This window comes from Ascaphus truei, chromosome 21 (assembly GCF_040206685.1).
Source record: "Ascaphus truei isolate aAscTru1 chromosome 21, aAscTru1.hap1, whole genome shotgun sequence".
Classification (NCBI taxonomy): domain Eukaryota; kingdom Metazoa; phylum Chordata; class Amphibia; order Anura; family Ascaphidae; genus Ascaphus; species Ascaphus truei.
The window spans coordinates 6,141,851-6,164,832 of record NC_134503.1 but is presented as its reverse complement, the minus strand read 5'-3'; the positions used below and the strand labels follow the sequence as shown (position 1 = coordinate 6,164,832).

The 22,982-nt window shown below is 49.3% G+C and overlaps 1 protein-coding gene across 1 annotated transcript in view; it reads left to right on the top strand.

The window, feature by feature from the left end:
• Window positions 1-9,067: 9,067 nt before the first annotated feature.
• Window positions 9,068-22,982, top strand: part of RAPGEF1 (Rap guanine nucleotide exchange factor 1) — a 91,324-nt gene continuing 77,409 nt past the window's right edge. The window contains 1 exon segment of the mRNA XM_075578722.1: window positions 9,068-9,219. Within this exon segment, the coding sequence (XP_075434837.1) occupies window positions 9,195-9,219 (25 nt within the window). The 5' untranslated portion in view covers window positions 9,068-9,194.

Genomic DNA, 22,982 nt, shown 5'->3' with positions numbered 1-22,982 from the left:
TTATACAAGTTAAAACATGGTTTGACTCGAAATAATTCAATCAAATGTTATCCTGGAATGTCCTGGAAATTCCACAGGAACCAGACACAGAACCAACACATCGGATACACACTCATTACAGAGATATTGTGTACATATTCTTATTACCTTCAAATATTCATTCAAATGTTTCATTTGTTGTATTAATGAGATTATATAATACCACGCGGCTTCTTATATTTATTCAATACATTTAGGACAAGTAAGGTTTTATATTTTAAATCAGAACCAAACTTTAATCATACATTGTGTTCCTGAATTTATAGCTTGAATTGACAAAATCTGCATTTAGTTCCAATTAAAAGTAACAATTTGCTGGATATAACATTGCTGAGATAGAGGGAAACAGGAATGAGTGCATATATATCGCAAATTCTAAATGTTATATTTGCTTCTCCAATCGATGTATCTGTCATTGCAGCACATTTGCATGGCTCTCTACTCCGTGATGTTCAGAAAGGATTGTCAGCAGTGCGTCCCAAAGCTTAAACAAAACTCCCCGCTGCAATAGGCAATGAATGCAAGCGCTGCATGAACTTAATATATGTTACTTACAGTATTTAGTTCTGTTTTAAGCTTACTACAAAATGTACACTCCGGGGGTTAAAAGTGTGAATAACGTAGATTTGGATTTCTGTGGGAACAGATGACCACGATATTTCATCTATTTTCTCTCTGACATTCACAGAATCTTTGCCAGTTCTGTCTGCCCATATACCAATTAGTTTCATAACCAATAATATTGTACATTTCAAATTGGTATGCATTCCTCCCCCCCCCTCCCTCTCCCCCCCCCTCCGCCTCCCTCTCCCCCCCCCCCTCCGCCTCCCTCTCTCCCCCCCCTCCACCTCCCTCTCTCCCCCCCCTCCACCTCCCTCTCTCCCCCCCCTCCACCTCCCTCTCTCCCCTCCGCCTCCCTCTCTCCCCCCCCCTCCGCCTCCCTCTCTCCCCCCCTCCGCCTCCCTCTCTCCCCCCCTCCGCCTCCCTCTCTCCCCCCCTCCGCCTCCCCCTCTCCCCCCCTATCCCCCCCTCTCCCCTCCTCCGCCTCCCTCTCTCCCCCTCCCCTCCGCCTCCCTCTCTCCCCCCCCTCCGCCTCCCTCTCTCCCCCCCCTCCGCCTCCCTCTCTCCCCCCCCTCCGCCTCCCTCTCTCCCCCCCTCCGCCTCCCTCTCTCCCCTCCGCCCCTCTCCGCCTCCCTCTCTCCCCCCCTCCGCCTCCCTCTCTCCCCCCCCTCCCGCCTCCCTCTCCCCCCCCCCCCCCCTCCCGCTCTCTCCCCCCCCCTCCGCCTCCCTCTCTCCCCCCCCCCTCCCTCTCTCACCCCCCCCCCTCCCTCTCTCACCCCCCCCCTCCCTCTCTCACCCCCCCCCCTCCCTCTCTCACCCCCCCCCTCCCTCTCTCACCCCCCCTCCCTCTCTCCCCCCCCTCCCTCTCTCCCCCCCCTCCCTCTCTCCCCCCCCCCTCCCTCTCTCCCCCCCCCTCCCTCTCTCCCCCCCTCCCTCTCTCCCCCCCCTCCCTCTCTTCCCCCCCCCTCCCTCTCTCCCCCCCCTCTATTCCCCCCCCCCTCTATTCCCCCCCCCCCTCCCTCTCTCCCCCCCCCTCACTCTCTCCCCCCACACCCCTCCCTCTCTCCCCCACCCTCTCGCTCTCCTTGTAAATTCGTATCCTTGTGGGGTCTTTATATTTATGTGTTAAAACTATTGTAAATACCTCAGCAATTTAATGATGATAACACAAAACTTGTAGCATTCCATGTTCCCTTTTATGTTACTAGTGTTGTGGATTTGGGGTTTGGGGTACGCAGCCAAAAGATATCAGTAGATATTTTTTCCTTCTTCTAAAGCAGAAATCAGTCACTGTTTTGATATGGTCGGTAGTGAACTTCTTTGAGATTAATGTGGCATACTGGGCCCATAGATCTGCGCAACACCAGTCCTCAAGGCTCTCAGGATATCCCTGCTTCAGCACAGGTGGCTCAATCAGTGGCTCAGTCAAAGACTGAGGGACAGATTGAGCCACCTATGCTGAAGCAGGGACTGATTTAGCTACCTATACTGACGCAGGGTCTGATTGAGCTACCTGTGCTGAAGCAGGAATATCCTGAAAACTGACCTGTTGGTGGGGGTGCCTGAGCACCCTGCTGTAACTGACTCTTGGTAGCGATGAGTTTCACTGAATGCAAATGCCATACAGGACTGTCACACACCCAGAATCCTACCTCCCGATTACCCTATTAGCTACTCACCACCCAGGTTATACACGTCTGCTGACTGGGGATGTCAGGACTTCCGAAGGCATCGGCTAGCTCCTTGTGCTGCGGACACTCGGCTCGTCGGCTGTCCAGCGGTTCCTCGATGGAGGAGCCCCGGGTAACCGCTCACACCAAGGTCTCGCTCCTCCTCCATGCCTCCGTTAACTCGAAGACTCACGGAATCTGGCTCCTTTCCAAGATCATGTCGTGGTCCCCAATGAGAAAAGGTGAGTCTCACACGGGATGTTTCTTTGCCACCCGAGGATAGATTGTTTTTATTATAAGCACAGGCGACAATGCGGAGTAATAGACAGTTTTGCCCTTTGTGTGACAGAAACAAGTCACGAGCGCTCTTTCCTGGTCACAGGAATCGCACCCACGGGTGCCAGATTAATCACTTTTTTTTTTTTTTTTTCAAAAGCCAGTTGGGTGCTCAACTCCAGTCCTCAAGCTTACCAAACAGGTCAGGTTTTCAGGATCTCCCAGCTTCAGCACAGGTGGCTCAATCAGTCCCTGCTTCAGCACAGGTGGCTCAATCAGTCCCTGCTTCAGCACAAGTGGCTCAGTCCCTGCGTCGGCACAGGTGGCTCAATCAGAGGCTCAGTTGACTGAGCCTCTGATTGAGCCACCTGTGCTGAAGCTGGGATATCCTGAAAACTTGACCTGTTAGGGGGGGTGTGGGGGGGCTTGAGGACTGGAGTTGAGAACCCCCTCCCTAAATAATTTGGATGACATTCTGCGCATGCAGAATAATACTTCTCTGTCCCATAACACTGGCCCTGCTCCCTGCGCCCAGTGTATGTGGGGTAACTCTCTGTGTTATTGTTCTCTGCTGTCAGGCCAGGGCCATTTAAAAGATAACCGCAGCTGTATCGCTGTGTCCAGTGTCTCTCGTTTCATTGGAGCATTGACCCATCCCGTGCTGGTTCATGCTGGACCAGTTTCAGGCCAACACCGTCTCTCTTCTTACCCAGAATCCTCTTAAGGTAAAGTCCAGGGGTCTCCGGTCCATCAGTTAGTAAAAGTAAACGGCAAGCTCTTTGGGTCGGGAATGTGGGGTCCCTCCGGTTACTGGATACCCAGCAGCGTGTGTACGAATGAAGAGAATGCAGTGAGCGATGTCACAGGGTGAATTATACTAAATGATGCAATTAGTGATGTCATACAGCAAATTACATTGAGTAGCAGGTAAGGACTAATTGACTGTGAATGGACATGTGTATAAATAGACAACCCCTCCAATGTTGGTCACGAAAATATTGGTACAATTCATTCATCTGTGACGCATACAATTTACGATATAAAAAGCTCATATTACCAATACATTGTGTATCTTAACCAGCGTATTATCGCACCTCCCATCAATCTGCAAATTGCTCTAAGTCGCTGCACGTTCTGGAACCACAGAAGGAAGTACACCTAGATATAATATGCACAGGGCACTGACAAAAAAAGGTTCCTTAATGTTTTTTGTAAAAATGTGTTACCAGGAAGTAATACATTGAGGGTTACCTCTCGTTTTCACGTATGTCCTGGGCATATTTATAATAACAATACATGGTTACATTAAATGAACAGAGGGTATACATTCCATTTAGACATTTCATGGGCCGCTAGAGATCTGATTATGGGCATGTGAAGCAGTTGAAGATAAGATTACTTAAACTGGAGGCGGTTTTGAGGTTAGGGTGTTCTAGGCGTAAGGTGCCCGGTGAGAGGAGGAGCGACCGGATTCCTTGTTGAGCCTTGGGACCATAAACAGTCGGAGTCAGATCTCAGATGATAAGTGCTGCGTGTGGTAGGGGTGAGGCGCTTGTTCAGATAGGCGGGTAGTTTGCCCAGAAAGTATTTGAAGGCAAGACAGGAAAGATGTACTTTGTGTCTGGACTCAAGTGATGACCAATGTAGTTCTTTGAGCATTTCGCAGTGATGTGTGTTGTAGTTGCATTGTAGGACAAAGCAGCATATTGAGTTGTAGAGGGTGTCTAGTTTGCTAAGGTGAGTTTGGGATGCTGGACCATATACTATGTCCCCATAGTCTATAAGACTGCGCTTATAGTGCTGGAGACAGCGACGAGACGTCGCGGCAAAACAAATGCATTGCCGCCGTTGCGTGCGCTTATTGTAAGCGCGACGCAACGGAGCGACGGATTGGTCGCGATCGCTGGAAGTCATCTCTATTTGATTTTACAGCGACTGTCGCCGGCACTGTAAGCGTAGCCTTATTTGCATTAGCATCTGCTGTGCGATGCACTTTCTGACCAGCAGGCTCAGGGAGGATTTGTTCCTATAAAGTACACCTAGTTTGGCATAGGTTTTGGATGTCAGGGTATCAATATGCAGGTATCCCGCTCCCCCCCAACCCCAACTTACCCGCGCACCGGCGTAATGATGTCACGTTGCCATAGCAACGTGACGTCACATGACCTCGCAGCGTCATTTTGCCGCCGCGTTGCCATGGCGACGCAGGGAGGAAGCCGCCTGAGCCACAGTAAGTTATGTTTACAGAGGCCCTGCAGCTCCCCCGACACTTCACTTAATTTAAGTGCCTTCGGGAAGCGCGCGGGGCCTCTGTAAACCCCGCGCCCCCCCGTCGGCAGTCTCGCACCCCCCCTGGGAGTCGCGCCTTGCGCACCGCTGCACTACTACATTGCCATCCTAGTGCGTAGTTCGCGCCGTAGCCTGCACTATGGACGAAGCCTTAGAAATTTAGCCCTAGTCCCAAATACCATCGTTACAGTTTTGCCAGTGTTTAAAAACTGTTTGTTTTTGGAAATCCAGTATTCAAGTCTTTAAAAATCAGATTGAAGTACGTGTCCATGTTCAGCTGGGGCTGTGTGTGTATAAGATCGTGTCATCCGCATACATGTGTATTGAAGCTCCCTTACAAGCTGTAGATAAATCATTAATGAAGACTTATAAGGGTAGGGCCACAGAACAGAGCCTTTCGGGACACCGCAGGTGACATCCAAGGGGTTAGAGTTTGTCACGAGTGCTCACCACAAACAAGGCAGGTCAGCAAGGCTGCGGTGGGGACATTGATAGCCACCGACCTACAACCGAGCAGGATACATAGTAGATATATATTTTAAGTGCCTGATGCTAATATATATATATCACAAATTGGTATCACTAACACTGGGAAAAATATAGAGCGGTATCAAAAACTAGACAGTAAATATAATAAAAATCGGTCTCTAATATAGTGCCTGGTGGTGCTGAGGGAAGAAGAAATGTAGACAAACAAAAGAAAACAGGATCCCACTTAGCACTCAAAAATAACCGCAAATACACATAATGTAAAGAAATCATTTAAAAAATTAATTTTAATGTAACACTACTAATAAGCATACAATTTAAAAAACATTAAAGAAAAAACACTGGAAAAACTTCCAAAATAATAAACGGCGGGACTGGCTAGAACAATGTGAATTAGCGAAACACTTCCCCCTTCTCAATAAGATAACAAAGAAAACACGGGGAAATAAAGTGCCCTGTGCAGACTCGACCGGCCGGTCAAAAAACACAACAATATAATAAGAGCAGGATATAAAAAGTAACCCCTATAGACACTATACTGGAAGTATGGACATATATGTCCGAATAGTGAGATAAACTAAGTCAAGTCCGTCTGATATAAGAAAGACTAAATAAGATTATACACACACAAATAATGATTGTGTCAAGGGGAGAGAGGGGTAACATACAAAAAAATAAATGATGATGTACCCAAACAAACGAACCGCACTGTATAAATGAGGAAGCTATACAAATGATGTAAAAGCATAGCAACCAAAAAGTGATGCTGGGGAGAAGTTAAAGGACACAGTGCTGCTCGCCTGAATGTTGGGAGGATAAGTCCTTTGCAGATTAAATTTGCCGCTGGTTAAAGTATCACTCGTTGTCCAGAAAAAAGACTAAGGCCGAGCTTCTAGTGACGGCGACGTCACCCTCTCGCCGTCACCGCTAGCGAAAGTTGTAATTCGCTTTCATGCGACGTCGCGGGCGACCAGGTCTTTGATTTGGTTCTGAGGCTGTCGCATGTGGCGACAGCCTCTGAAAAATCAAATTTGACCGGTTTCAAAAATTTGCGCCGCCAGCGTCGCGCTTATTATAAGCGCTTGCGACGGCGACAATGCACTTGTTTTCGAGCGGTGTCGCCTTCACTATAAGCGCAGCCTTAGTCCCAAAGCTAATAGTAAATACTGTAGAGCCAAAGTCCCGAAATAAAGATGAGGAGACGCCTCTGAAAACCTCCTTTTCATCCTTATTTCGGGACTTTGGCTATATTTGCTATTAGCTTTGGGACTTAGCGGTCTTTTTTCTGGACAACGAGTGATACTTTATTCAGACCATTGTACGTCTTCCAGAGGTCACCAAAACCATCTTCACTTATTTGTCACGTCAAACAGTGATTAAACGGCAGACAAGGGTTCTGGGTGGTGACATGAAGTAAATAACGTTTGAGCTTCCTATCTGTTTTAAACATGGGTGAGGCTGTGTAACAGTTTTTACTAACTATGGCAGTAGTAGCAGCTTTGATCCAGGTAGCAGTACCCTAGTTCCGGGGTGGTCAACTCCAGTCCTCAAGGGCCACCACCAGGTCAGGTTTTCAGGATATCCATTCTAAAGAACAGGTAGCTCAATCAGTCCCTGCTTCAGCACAGGACCGATTGAGCCACTTGTGCTGAAGCAGGGATATCCTGAAAACCTGACCTGTTGGTGGCCCTTGAGGACTGGGGTTGACCACCCCTGCTCTGCTTTACCTGACCCCTCCATGGTGCTGCACACGATAGGCCTCTCTTTCTGTATGGGACCTGTTGGAGCACATTGTCCTGACTCAGTGTCTGGAAACATTTCCCCCTAGAATAGGAAGTTGACGTCACTGCAGCCAGCTCTGCCCGGGACAGACAGCAGGTGGCACCAGTGCACTGGGCATCACATTTTGCAATGGCAGGTAATAAAAAGAAGGCAGGCCAAGCAGGGGAATCATTGCAGCTATTTTGTAAACACGTTTTAACCCCTACGCTGCCGGAGAGCCAAGCCAAGAAAAGTCACAGGAATGTGTTGTTGGACCCTCAGACAGCCAAAAGGATAAAGGAGCCCACTTCCCAACTCCAGCTGTTTAATTCCGATGCACAATTTGACTTACCCACTGACGCACAATGGGTTAATCATTTATCTGCATTTCACTTTAACCTATTTTAGTTATTTATAAAACGTGTTACCAGGAAGTAATACATTGAGCGTTACCTCCTGTTTTCCAGTATGTCCTGGGCACAGAGTTATGATGACATATACATAGTTACATTAAGTGAGATGGGCTATACATTATATTTCGCAAGTATGACACCTGGGCAGCCTTTGAAAGCTTCTCTGAGGGAGATTTGGGTGGAAATGCTGGAGATTTCTCACATTCTCACCGATTTCCATCGGGACCAGGGAATTCTATTCAGGGAGGTCGCAGATAAATATATTTTTCAGCTACTAATCAGTCTCCCTCACCACTCTTACTGTGTGTTTATCTAATGTGTATGTACACAAATATATACACAATACTAAAGTTATACAGGCATCCACCGGAATCTGTTCTGGGATTAGCGTTGGATAGTGAAACCGTTGTAAAGCGAGTCCCATGTTAATCAGCGGCGGTGAGCGTCGGATAACACATTCAGGCGTCGGATAACGGCCCGTAGGGTGGCGTTGTAAAGCGTTGGATATGCCATTCGTTGTAAAGTGAAACGTTGGATAACGAGGACTACCTGTCGTTAAAATTAAGAAAGGGACATGTTTACGGGTTCAATGGCAAAAGTTCCAGTCGAACTACGGAACGAACTTTCAAATGGGAGAAAAGCTCATGCTTATATATATATATATATCATTTTTTTATTATTTCACTGTATTTTTGGTGTGCGTGCATTTTTTTTGTAATTAGTCCAGTTGCTGGTTTTGGAAAAATAATTTATTTTTTTTTGCAAAATGTGCCCAAATTTCTAAGGGAAAAAATGGGATTTTTTTTCCCCCAGCAGATTTTTGGGGGATTTGTTATTGTTTTTACAAATCCCGAACCCCACGTAGGACCAGCTCCCCGGTGCCACCCACAGGGACCCCCGGAGAGGGGACGGAGGGATTTGGGGTTGTTCTCCGGTTCCCGCTGGGGGGCGCTCCCGGTCTCCCCGAGCTCAGAGCAGCAGCACCGGGATCTCATCACACGGAGAGGGAGGGAGGGACACACACTGACTCCGGCTACATGGCCGGGAGATGCTGCTGGGATAAAGCCGGGGAACCGGAGAGGGGGGGAACCGGGAGCTGAGAGAGGGGAACCGGGAGGTGAGGGAAGAGAGGGTGGAACCGGGAGCTGAGAGAGGAGGGGGGAGGAGAACCGGGAGCTGAGAAAGGAGGGGGGAGAACCGGGAGCTGAGAAAGGAGGGGGGAGAACCGGGAGCTGAGAGAAGAGAGGGTGGAACCGGGAGCTGAGGAGGGGGGAGGATGAGGAGAACCGGGAGCTGAGGGGGGAGAACCGGGAGCTAGGAGAGGAGAGAGAACCGGGAGCTAGGAGAGGGGGGAGAGCAGGGAGGAAGAACCGGGAGCTACGAGAGGGGGGAGAGCAGGGGGGAAGAACCGGGAGCTTGGAGAGGAGAGGGGGGAGAGCAGGGGGGAAGAACCGGGAGCTGGGAGAGGAGAGGGGGGAGAGCAGGGGGGAAGAACCGGGAGCTGGGAGAGGAGAGGGGGGAAGAACCGGGAGCTGGGAAAGGAGAGGGGGGAGAGCTGGGGGAAGAACCGGGAGCTGAGGGGGAAGAACCGGGAGCTGAGGGGGGCAGGACTGGGGCCTGAGTGGGGGCAGGACCGGGGCCTCCCCGGACACACAGCACCGGAGAGCGGAGCCGGGGAGCGGTCTGACCACCGGACATGTCCGGGAAAATCGAGAAAGCAGGTGAGACACGGGGGGGCTAGGGGGGGTACACCGGGGCCCGGGAAGGAAGGGTGCGGGCCCGGGGGGGAGTGCCGGGGATAGGCCCGGGATGCGGCCTCGGGGTGGCGGTAGCTGTGTGCCGGGAGCCGCCCCTCTCCCCCCGGGCTGCATTTCTCGCTCGGGCCGCTCCCTGCACCGCCTCCGGGGCCGGATTTCTGTTTGTGGGGGGAGGAAGGGGGGAGCTGGGTACTGGGGGGGAGGAAGGGGGGAGCTGGGCACTAGGGGGGAGCTGGGCACTGGGGGGGGGGGGGGGAGCTGGGCACTGGGGGGGAGGAAGGAGGGAGCTGGGGCATTGGGGTGACAGGGCATTAGAGGCCGCGGGGAGGGTGGGGTGACGTTCCTGCAGCTGGGGCAATGGGGGAGAGAGGTGACATTAAGGTAGCGGGGACACTGAAGTGACCGACATGGGGGGGGGGGGGGTGACATTAAGGGAGTGGGGCAATGGAGGGGTGACATTAAGGGAGCTGGGCAATGGGGGGGTGACATTAAGGAAGCAGGGGTGACATTAAGGAAGCGGGGCAATGGGGGGGGTAACATTAAGGGAGCGGGGTCACATTAAAGGAGAGGGGACACTGGGTTGGGCTGGCATCAAGGGAGTGGGGGCATTACAGTAGGGGGTGCCAGGATAGGTGACATTAAGATAGCTGGGGCAGGGGGGGGGGGGCTGACACTGCTAGCATTAGGATTCGGGGAGAAGCCTGGCACTGGAAGGCAGAGATTAGGGTAGCTGGAGATAGAGGGGGGGTCTGGGGATGGGTGTATATATATATATATATATATATATATATATTGTGGGTATTTGCCACCTACGAGTGGCATAAAGCAGTGCAGTAGGAAACTGGGGTTATCTTAAATGATCTCTACAAGGCGCTACAGGCCCCGCTAGCAGTGAAAAGGTTGCGTTTTCCAAACACTACACATTATGTGACCCTAAACACACACTCCTGGAAATGAATTTCTTCACCCATCTGTTCTCAGTGGGTACAGGACAGCAGCGCGCCTCGCTCGCCGTTTTATTTTTCGCTTTTCTTTAAGAAATCTGTTCCTACCCTCTTCCCGAGCTGCGTTTTTTTTATTTCTAAAATCTGATGATGCGTTCAGGAGATCTGTGCCTGAATCATTAAGTTGCCCGGGAGGTTAAAATGGGGGCACAGGACCATGGTAACACTAGAAGCTAGAGATTAGGAAAACCATGATATAAAAATACAAGCAGGACATGTTCAGGGGCAGGATACCAACATTATATGATTTAAATTCATATAAGCTTCTGGGGTGGAGGGCGGGATTAGTACCTTAGGCTGCGCTTATAGCGACGCGACGTCGCGGCAAAACAAATGCATTGCCGCCGTCGCGTGCACTTATAGTAAGCGCGGCGCGACGGATTGGTCGCGATCGCTGGAAGTCATCTCTATTTGATTTTCCAGCGACCGTCGCCTGACCGTCGCGTCCCCGTCGCCGGCACTATAAGCATCGCCGTCGCCGGCACTATACAGGCATACCCCGCTTTAAGGACACTCACTTTAAGTACACTCGCGAGTTAGTACATATCGCCCAATAGGCAAACGCCAGCTCACGCATGCGCCTGTCGTCACGTCCTGAACAGCAATACCGGCTCCCTACCTGTACCGAAGCTGTGCGCAAGCGGGGAGACTATAGAGCCTGTTACACATGCGTTATTTACATCAGTTATGCACGTATTTGACAGTACAGTACTTGCATCGATAAATGGGAAAAGGGAGTGCTTCACTTTAAGTACATTTTCACTTTACATACATGCTTCGGTCCCATTGCGTACGCTAATGTGGGGTATGCCTGTAAGCATAGCCTTAAAGAGCAATCTAAGCCCTCTGTATATTTTTTTTTTTGTTTTAATTTTTACACAGGATTGAAGCAGGGGTCTCCAGAGCTGAAACCCATTCATTTCAGCTTCGGGACCCCCTGCTTTCGGAGATACTTACCTTTTGAAAGGGGGGGGGAGAGATGCCCGTGTCCCCGTGTCAACCTACATGTTTTAACTTTCCCGTGTTACGTGGGCCAATAGGATGATGTCACAGTTTCCTATTGGCCTACAGGGCGCGGGAACTTTGAAAAGCGGCCATTATATGAACCCTGCTCGATGAGCGGAGCGGCTACCGACACTTACTACAGAGTTAAGTATCTCCGGAAGCAGGTGGTCCCAGGAGCGGATTGGAGTCCAGCTCCGGAGACCCCTGCTTTAATCCAATGTTAAAAAAAATGGTGGTGGGGGGAAGAGAGAAGAGGCAATAGCCAGCTTGAATTGCCACTTTAAAACAGCAGTGTGATGATGAGTGGTGTGTTTCTGATGTCTTTTTAGGCAGGTAGACTGGCCTTAGGGACAAAGCTATGTGGAGAGCCTGTAAGGAATGGGATACGTTCTGCCTGGTCAGCCTAAAGAAGTCTGCAATGGCTTTGCAAATTGATGCATTTGTATATAAAGTACATAAAGTGTGCAGGAACTAGTATAATGGCATGTGTCAGGGGAACAAACAAACAATAGGTACTTAGGAATGATTCACTTGTTAGCTCACTGTTTTTAGATGCATTTTGTCAGGACTCTACCCTTGTCATTAAAGCCTACTCAGTTCATTATGTGATATTCTTCATGTAAAGTGGAACACCTCCAGGTTATCAGTTACCGTCGCATTGTCTGTGGTTTTTATACCTTAAATATAGGTATATAGGTATATAGATCAACTTTATATTTATACTGCATTGAGCTCATTACAAAATGCCAGGTGTCTGTGGTTGGAACTGCCCTTCATAATATCACTCAACACAGGCAGCTCCCCATATCTGCCATAACTGTCAGGAGCCCACATTAACAAGCACACATGTGCTTTTGATGTAATGAGTGAGGAGGTCTCTGATCAGCTTGACCTGTGACGTTGTAGGGATGTTTTTTGTTTTGTAAACGCATTTCACTCCTCCTCTGGTAGTGTTATAGGACAGACGGTCTCCTCAGTACAATGCCCAGACCTTCTACACCAGGGCCCTTCAACCGGTGCATTTGGCCAGCAGAACGCCTTGATGGGCCGCTTGGACTTGCTGCTAATTTCATACCACTTGTACACCAACACTCACTTGTAAGCAAGGGCGATGGCAATGTTTACGGAACAGCTGTTTATAAATGCTTGCAAAATGTTGAAATAGAACTTTTTGTCAGTCTTTCAAGGTATCAAAAATGACAAAACGCTTTTGGCCAAATGAGTGACAATACACCCAAGTTCCTTTCCGATCAGGCCCCCTTGGAAAACGATTTGAAGACCCCCTACTCTTCACAGGGACACAAGTTGGTCCCTAAAGATGTGTTGCATGTTGTGTATTTTGCAACCAGCTGTTTTTTGCAGCACTGAAGAGACAGAGATTGATAAAAAAAAAAATATGAGTATGGGGTTGCGTGCAGATTAAACCCAAGGGGGTGTTTGTGGTATAATAATTCTGAGCTCATTCACATCTCAGACAGGTCCCCACAATCACGCCGTACACTGCGCTTCCACTGCAGCCGGGGGTTCTGGGTAATGACATGTAAATGAGCACGCAGTGTGACAGTTTTGCTGCTTATCTGTTTTTAACATGGATCCCTTTACGCGTATGCCTGCCGCGTTTCACAGCTTTCACAGCAATGCCTGGCTCAGAGCAGTGCAGAGCCAGCAGACCTGCTCACGGACAGTTGTTTCGATATTTGGGTCTCATTAGTGTGAGGATGGTTACTGGTTTTGCATTGTGGTCATGGCAGCATACCAGGTATACAAACAAGTTATGGGGAGTAAAAAAAAAGTGTCAAAAACACTCCTCCAATTGCATGTCATTACCCAGAATCCCTGGCTGCCGTGAAAGCATTGTATCAGACCGTTGATGCACTGCTATGGTGCCTCAACAGCCCCTTGTGAAAAAGTTTGAGAAATCATGTGTTCTATAAAAGGCTCATCTTTAATAGCCGGGCTTTTCTTATATATATTTTATGTCCCAGGGTTTCTGGTCCCTTTTTTGAAAATCAATATGGCTGCCACCCAAGTCTTACTCCCACGGGCCAATAGGAATCCGGAATGTCATCCGAGTATGACATTGTAGCTTCCTATTGGACGACCCCGGCAGCCATCTTTCATTTTGCTGGCACATAAAAAGGTAAATATCAGGGTCCTGGGGTGGCCCGGAGCATAGTAAAGCGCTGTCCAAGTCTGGTGGCCCCTATGGTTCTGATTCTGCTGGGGGGGTGGGGGAATTCCTAAAATGGGCGGGGATTGGGATTTAAACAATTTATCAACGTATTCATCTTCCTCTGACAAATTCACTCTCCTTCAATGTTGAGAAAGAAAAGATAATTAAACGTTTACCTGTAGATTCTCAGCCGCGCGCTCTGTGCGATCAAACACATTGCTACAATGTGTTTGTCCAGCGTGAGTGTGCCCGTGAGTGTGCCCGTGAGTGTGCCCGTGAGTGTGCGGCGCTCAGTTGCTTGCAGAGACAAGTAAATTTGTTGCTGGCGCGTCACGTGAGCGGTTCGCCCAATGAGTGATGTCATTGTCATGGCTGCGCCCCCCCCCCCCCCACCCCGACACTCCCCCCTACACACGCAACTAGCAGGACACAAATCCTCTGAGCAGAATGAGTCGAGCGCCTGCGCGTTCTCACTCACCCCGGCCGCAGCCTACGACCTGTAAGACAGCCTCATCACCAAAAATATTAGGTGAAGATCGTATTAGGCTGCGCTTATAGTGCTGACGACAGCGACGCGACGTCGCGTCACAACAAATGCTTTGCCGACGTTGCGTGCGCTTATAGTAAGCGCGACGCAACGGCTTGATCGCTGGAAGTCATCTCAATTTGATTTTTCCAGCGACCGGCGTCACCGGTACTATAAGCGCAGCCTAAGTGTTACCATAAAAACATCAACCGTTTCTAAAAAAAAAAAAAAAAAAAAAAAAAAAATTCATGTTGGTAATCGCCTACATTTCACCTGTAAAACGTGGCATGGTGGTTAGCTGGCCCTAAAGAGGGATTAAGTGGTCCTGGGCCTGATCATTTTTGTGCGGCATGATATTTGCGGACATGCAGATGCTTCGTGTGAATCGTAGTTATATTGTGCGACGGGTGGTGGTCGTTATTATGCAGCGTGCACAGCGTTTCTCAGTTTAGCCTGCAGAGGATCTCGCTGTGATTGCCAGTCAGTGCATGTCCGTAGCAGGCATGCACCCACTTACAGAGTAATGTCTGGCAGCCAAATGTTGGCACCTCACTGGGATGACAGGCTCCATGGAAGGGCCAGTATTGTAAACACCAAGATGCATCTGGCTACAGTTGGTCCCTATGAGATAAGGGGCAGACTCTAATCTGATCCCTCCCAGACAGACTACCTAGTACATTTGCAAGATCCTGCAAGCTGTATTAACCCCTTTGCTTCCAGAGGGGCCAGTAACGCATTGCAAAAGAGGCCCCTCTGGCATGTAAAGGGTAACCCGTACCCGTTTTTATGGGAGTTTGGTGATATCCATGTTCTCAGTGCCATAATATACTAATATTACAATAACTTGTCGTCGTATTAGCGGACTAACTGATTGAAAGCTGTGCAGTGTACAGCAATATGTCTGGTACTGAAAAGGTTAAACAAATTCCTCAAAGTGCAGGTCTCCCCTAGGACAGAGATACAAAGCAAAGCTTTACTCACACGCTCATAATGCAATTCTCCGTTTAATGTGACAGCCAGGAACAGTGTAAACACAACGTTTCAGGTCCCACATGGGACCTAGCGTCACCTGATCCACCTGATGAGAGGTCCGTGTGGGAGCTGAAACGTTGTGTTTCCTCTGTTCTTGGCTGTCACATTAAATGGAGAATTGCATCATGAACGTGTGAGTTGAGCGCTACTTTGTATCTCTGGCCTAGAGGAGGCCGGCTCTTTGAAGAAATTGTTTGTCTGTGTTGGCTGCACAAGTCTGATTCTCCTCACCTGATACCGTCTCCCCGCACTTTGTAACAGCACTGAAAAGGTTAAACCATCAGGGACACTTGCCAATTCTTTTCCACGGTATCTTTTGTATAAGGGGACTTGGCTATAATAATCTTTGTTCTCCTACAGCGCTGCATTGTGTGCATACATTTCGTTCCGACACACGTATCCTATCCCATGTAGCGTACAATCTCATTTTTGATGCCTGGCGCTCCGGGTCATGAACTGACCTGCCCAAGGTCACAAGGAGCTAACCCTGGCATTTAAGGTGGGTTCACCCAAGGCACTGATGTTACCCCTCTGCCCTTTTTCATTGTCGTCACTCAAATCCACCGGTTAGTTTTTGTTTTGGAAAAATATTGACGTGCAATTATTTCTTGCAAGGCTTTTGCAAACGGCAGCTTTGTGGGATCTTTGTAACTATGCGCCGGCCCCTGATGAAGGCAGTGTGTGCATTACAGGATACGCATGTTATGCACGTCGGAGAAACAGAAATTACTACAAACATACTTGTACTTTTAAGTCGGGAGGGGGGGGGAAGGGCGTTCAACTCCAGCCCTCAAGCCCCCCCTCTAATCCCCCCCACCAACAGGTCAGGTTTTTAGGATATCCCTGTGTTGGCAGGTGGCTCAATTAGTCCCTGCTTCAGCACCGGTTGCTCAATCAGGCTCCATTTTTGATTGAGCCGCCTGTACTGAAGCAGGGATATCCTGAAAGCCGAAGGGGGGGGGGGGGGGGCGTAGGAGGGTGGAGTTGAGCGCCCCTGCTTTAAGGAGTAGGCTGCTCATAAAATGAGGTAGCTTGCCATTTTTTGGAGCAGATGAATACGTTTTGTAGGTAGAATAATACGTGTGACGTCCCTCATCAGAGCCCATGCAAAAACATTTTTTGCTTAAAGAGGCTTTTGGTTTTGAAGGCGTTTTGCCCTCTTCCTCTCTGGTTTGATTTCTAGAGCGCTTCAAGGCTGTAACACGCGTATGGCTGGAAACCAAGGAGGAAATGCCAAAGGCGTGATTAGAAGAAGGGTGGAAATGGGGTTTTTTTTGGAGTAAGGAGGTTTGAACAACACAACTAGCAGCCGTGGATATTTCCCCCGCACTCGCCAGGGGTCCCCTTTTATTATGATGGTATTTGGGGTGCATCTCATGGATCCCCACCTACCGATCCATGTTTTGTAGCATCCGTCCAACACACCCGGTGAAAGGGCTTGGCTTACTAATACGTTCTTGATCCTTTTTGTTGCCTAATTGAATACCCGTTTAAAAGTTGCAGTTAAGATTGGGCAATAACCCCAAATTACTCCCGATGACGATGTGATGAGGTTTATCGCGATAATTATATTTGTAGCGCTAAATATCTGTGGCTATTTTAAAATAGCATTTATTTTTAAACATCTATCTATCACTTCAGCCTTTCGCCGAACATCAGAGATGGGGGTAGGAAAGGGATTATGGGTGCTAATGTCGATATCGCGGGTGAACCCATTGCCTCTTCCTTCTCTCTCCTTTAATTCACCCTATTTATTGTCGGCATTCACAAATATTGATGTGAAATGATTTCTTGGAAGCCCCCAAATAACATGAAGGAGCGAGTAAAGACACCGACCCTAATAACCACGACACTGAGTTTGAAGCCGGGGGAACCTGGTTCAAATCGGCTCCTTGTGACCTTGGGCAGGTCACTTTATCTCCCTTGTGCCTCAGGCACCAAAAACCTAGCTGTGTCTGTGCAGGGACTGTGTGTAAAAATGATATCTACAATGCTGCTTGCCACGTGCTATAGTGTCACCGTGACGCGCTTTGAGTCCCGTTGGGAGAAAAGCGCTATATGAAATAAAGTTATTATTAGGGATGGCGCTGCTCTCTGCCGGCTGGAGAGTTTCGGGATTCCTTTTACATTGGCAGATCTGCCATCAGCCGGCAGAGAGCAGCGCCATCCCTAATGCCGCGTGTCACTGTCCCTAAAACATCAATATGCACTTATTGTTTTTTTTTTTATTCTTGTGATATTACTATTATTTGGGTATAGGTGCAGTACAGCTTCTGTAGAAGCTGTGAGTAAGCTTCAGACATTGTTTGGCCATTTCTTATAATGGCTGATTCATAATTGAAGATGTATGTTTTGCAAATCTGTTCTTGCAACGCCCAACTGTGCGTGTGTGTGTGTGTGTGCGTGTGCGTGTGTGCGTGTGTGTGTGTGTGTGTACATTTATAATACAAACTGCCTTCACTGTAGACCCATGTTTTGAGGAACAAGTGCTGCTGGTGTTGGAAAGCCAATTGTAATCCCTAAAAACATACATGTTTACCAAATGATTTACCCAGACTAGAAAATGTACTGAAGGATTTCCCAGTAATGCGCGTGAGAACATGCTCACAAATCAGTGCAGTATATGAAAGCACTTATTTGTTTTAAAGACCCTATAAGCCCTCGGCTTCAAAAAAAGGGGGCTGGTGGTCCTAGCGGCAAGAAATGGTTAATAACATGCGCTGGCATTCCATGATTGTAATTTGGGGTAATCCGCCCCCCCACGGGAGGGGTCCCCGTCGCATGCCTGGCAAATCTGTGGCTGAACACTCTCTCCCTTTTTTGTTCAAAGCCTCCAACAGGTGCTGTCTTTGCCTGAGCGTATCTGCGGGGGCCTCTCCCCCACCCCCTGCCTAAGGAGATGAGAAAGCAGCCGGGACAGCTGAAAACACCCAGCAATGTGATCCCCCTCACTCCGCAGCATTTATAAAGTGGCTGTCCCACTTAAGACCAAAGTAAATGAATGTCAGAGAGCGGTTAGGCCGCGCTTATAGTGACGGCGACACGACGGCGCCCGAAAACACATGCATTGCAACCGCCGCGTGCGCTTATAGTAAGGGCGACAGAGCGACGTTGCGAAAACTGGTAGCCGGCAAAATGTTATTTTTCAAGGGCTGTCGCCTCGTGACAGCTCTTGAACCAATCAAATATCAGGAAACCCGCGACGCCGCCGCCCGGCAAAATATAACTTTCGCCTGTGGCGACGGGTGACGTCACCCGTCGTGTCCCCGTCACCATCGACGGCGCTATAGGCGCAGCCTTATATAGGCTAAAGCTTACAAAATGTATGCTTTAAAAAAAAGATGCGCGTTTGTTTATCACTTACACCTAGATGTCTAACGTACGTTGTGTCATTCTTGATTTTTATTTCCTTCATCCCAATAGAAAAAAAAAACCTACTAATTACAACGCAGACGCACTTACCAGAACTCCCTCCTACTGTCTCTGTACGTTCTCCCTACCTACCAATTAGACTGTAAGCTCCTCGGGGCAGGGACTCCTCTTCCTTAATGTTACGTTTATGTCTGAAGCACTTATTCCCATGATCAGTTATTTATATTATCTGTTATTTATTTGATTACCACGTGTATTACTACTGTGAAGCGCTGTGTACATTAATGGCGCTATATAAATAAAGAAATACAATACACCCATTGCACTCAAAAAAACTGCAATTCACGTCAGTGACGCACAAGGAGAAGCCTCCAATTATTTTATTTTTTTGAGTTTCTTTAACCTTTTTTTGTGGGGGGGGGGGGGGAGAGGGGGTGGGATACAGAACAAAGGAGGGGGGGGGGGGGGTTGATGTAACGCTCCCGGCGAGCAATTATGCAGAAAAAATATGTATACAATTTGGGTCTTGGACACTTGTCTTATGTATACATTTTAGTTGAATACCCGCACGATACTTAAAGACGGCATACTTTGGGTAGGTTACAAATCTAACGCACCTGAGAGTTTCGAGTGATTTGTTGTTATGTTTGTGGCGGTTATATAAGGATTGCAGAGCTTCCCAATATGGGGCCGTGGGCACTATTGGAGAATATTGGTCTGGTTAAGAGGGGGGGTGACCCTGGGCATAAAGATTCTCATAGGGCTGCCAAACCCTCTGAAACGTTGAACAAGAGTCCCTTAGGATGCTCGCGAGCCTTTTCCATTTTGAGGGAATGCCATATTCTCGTTTTGATCTGTATAAGAGATGGCAGATTTGGACACATCCATAGGGTCACGATTGAGCAGCGTGTCGTTATATAGGCAGTTTGTTTTGGTGGCTACCCACGTCCTCCAGAGGTCCATTCAGGAGACATGACCAGGGATCAAGAGGAAAGGGGAGAAGTCCCCAATTTTAATCACAAACCTCAGTAATGGGTGAAAAAGCGCCAACAAGTGTACCCCATTCCCACGCTCATGAGAGAACCCAACAAACAAGGGAAAAGCAGAGAGAAAAACAGGGGACAATGAAACACATCAAGGGAGCTCAAGCCCTGATCAATGTCAGTGCTGATAACCGGGTACGGCTACAGTGAGCGCGTCACGCGACGCTTGTGCCCTTCACCCGAGCGATCTGAAGAGCTTCAGACCACTGGTGATGGGGAGACGTGGCGAGGGTGCGGCCATGACGTCACACAGCTGGTTGGCCCTCATTGGCTGAACCGTGGCCATTGCGTGGTTGCGCTTTGTGTGCGCACACGCATTGACCTGGGGGCCGGCCTTATAGAGGGCCGTACCTTGTTTGTGCTGCGCAGGCCTAAACCAGAGCAGCTATTAAACATCAAATCTCCAAGAAAAAGGGGGGCTACGTATCGGGCATTGTGGCCCTTCAGGCCCGATCCCACCATGAGTATGGGTATGACAACGCTTCTATCCAAAGAGGTTCCGGCCCCAGCTCATGAACTCAACCTGCTATAATGTGTAGAGCAGGGGTACTCAACTTCAGTCCTCAAGCCTCCCTCCAACAGGTCAGGTTTTCATGATATTCCTGCTTCAGTAGAGATGACTCAATTGGTCTTTTCCCCCGAGGAACCAGTTTTATCTTTAATATGCCTTGCTGTCTCCAGGTACATAAAGAGAGATGAGCCAGCACTATAAGACACTCACTGTTTGTCGATAACATGACATTAATCTTCAGAATCCATACATCTTTGCAACATTCGTGCTATTTATTCAGAGCATGCAACAAAAGAACGTTTCAGGTCTCTAAGGGCCTGCTATCAGAAGATTGTACCTGCTGTTTTTTCCCTGCAGTGTGACCACACCTTAGTGTGGTTCCTCTCTCTCTCCCCCTTCTCTTCTTCTCTCTCTCTTCTTCTCTCCCCTCTCTCTCTCTCTCTCTCTCTCTCTCTCTCTCTCTCTCTCTCTCTCTCTCTCTCTCTCTCTCTCTCTCTCTCTCTCTCTCTCTTCTCTTCTCTTCTCTCTCGCCTCTGTCTCTCTCTCGTCCCTCGTCTCTCTCTCTCTCTCTCTCTCTCTCTCTCTCTCTCTCTCTCTCTCTCTCTCTCTCTCTCTCTCTCTCTCTCTCTCTCTCTCTCTCTTCTCTTCTCTTCTCTTCTCTTCTCGCCTCTGTGTCTCTCTTCTCTCTTCTCTCTCTCTCTTCTCTTCTCTCTCGCCTCTGTCTCTCTCTCGTCCCTCGTCTCTCTCTCGTCCCTCGTCTCTCTTCTCTCTCTCTCTCCTCTCTCTCTTCTCATCCCTCTTCCTGCTATCTGAAAGGCCGGTCAATGTGTCTGCCCCTTGTCCCTTTCAGTGATCCTGTTGGTGTGCTACTGCCGCCCTTGTGGAGGCATGTCGGTCTCTGAGCCTTGTAAACGGTAGGGTTGCTGTGTTGGTTGGGCGCCTTGGGCCACCTTCGCGTCATTGCCATGGTAATACACTTTCCTAGCAGTCTGCTACTCCGTACAGACCATTGCGCTCCTTTTGCCATTCTGCCTGTTGCTAGGATGGTGGTCTCTTGGGGACAGGAGAGTGTGGGAAGTATGGAAGTGGAGCGATATAGCACCAGTGCTCCCAGCTGACCCCTACCTTTTTATTATCGTTTGTTTGTAAAGCGCCGACATATTCCGGAGCTCGGTACAATGGGGGCATTCTGTATACTACATAAACAGAATGACAGACGAGCACAGATACAGAAGGTAGTGAGGGCCCTGCTCCTGAGGGCTGGTAAGTCTAGTGGGAATACGGCCAATGCTGAAACAAAAGGGGAAGTGGCTGCTCATTGTGGGATGGAGTGTGGCTCAGGGTGGAGTGTGGGCCAGCCGCACGCTGCTGGTGTCATGGGTGTGGGGGTGTTCATTATATATATATAATTTGTGTGTAGAGGTATCAGTGCTGTGTTAGCTGAGCTTCAATAATCAAAAAATAAATAGACGATACCGCTCTGTGGCTAACGAAGTGCTTTTATTTTATCTCTTCTTCCGGCTATGTTACAATGAATGAAGCAAGCAAAGGGTATACTACAATTACTACAATTAACATTCCAAGAGACACTGTTTTTAAGTATACCTTTTGCTTGCTTCAATCATTGTAACATCGCCGGAAGAAGAGATCAGTGTATCTCGAAAGCTCGCACAAATAAAAGCATTTCGTTAGCCACAGAACGGTATCATCTATTTATTTTTTGATTATTGAAGCTCGGCTAACACGGTACTGATACCTCTACACACAAATATATATATATCTATATATATATATCTATATCTATCATAAAATTGAAATTTGTGAGTCTGGTGCTAGATGTGGTGAATCTGATTGGTCCTCAGCCTCTGGCCAATCAGATTGGTGGCTCTATGACGTCACCCAACTGCCACTGTTCTTCTCCTCACCCGCAGCTCACCTTCCCCCTTGGCGTGCGTACACACACACACCACACACACACACCACACACACCACACACACCACACACACCACACACACACCACACACACACACCACACACACACACACCACACACACCACACACACACCACACACACACTCCTCTTCACCCAGCTCACCTCCCCGCTGGCTCACCCGAGCCCCGGCTAGCAGCAGCAGCATCCCCATCCGCCCCATCACACTCGCCTTCACCGCCCTGCACCGGCTCCCGGACGGAGGGGAAGCGTGGCCCTCCTAAACCAGCCGCCAACTTCAGGCTCCTCCCCCCTCACTCCCAAAGAGGAACAGAGGGGAAGCGCGGCGCGGCCCTCCTAAACCAGCCGCCAACTCCACCCTCCTCCCCCCTCACTCCAAAGAGGAACAGAGGGGAAGCGCGGCCCTCCTGCCACTCTTGCCCCCCCGCCAACTTCCCGACCCCACCTCCTGCCCCAGGCAGATGCCACGGAGATATCAGGGCCAGGAGGGGAACCGTCTGCCGCCATGAGCCACCACCCACCCGGTAAACGTAAGTCACCCACCCACTCGGTCACAGTCACTCAGTCAAAGTCACCCAGCCAGTCACCAACCCACTCACCGACCCAGTCACCGTCCCACCCAGTCAGTCACCAACCCACTCACTCAAAGTCACCCACCCAGTCACCCACTCACTCACCGACCCAGTCACGGTCCCACCCACCCAGTCACTGACCCACCCACTCAGTTACCCACCCACTCACCCATGCAGTCACCAACCCACCCACTCAGTCACCCATCCACTCAGTCACCCACCCACTCAGTCACCCACCCACTCAGTCACCCACCCACTCAGTCACCCACCCACTCAGTCACCCACCCACTCAGTCACCCACCCACTCAGTCACCCACCCACTCAGTCACCCACCCACTCAGTCACCCACCCACTCAGTCACCCACCCACTCAGTCACCCACCCACTCAGTCACCCACTCAGTCACCCACCCACTCAGTCACCCACCCACTCAGTCACCCACCCACTCAGTCACCCACCCACTCAGTCACCCACCCACTCAGTCACCCACCCACACACTGACACACACACACACTGACACACACCCACTCAGTCACAC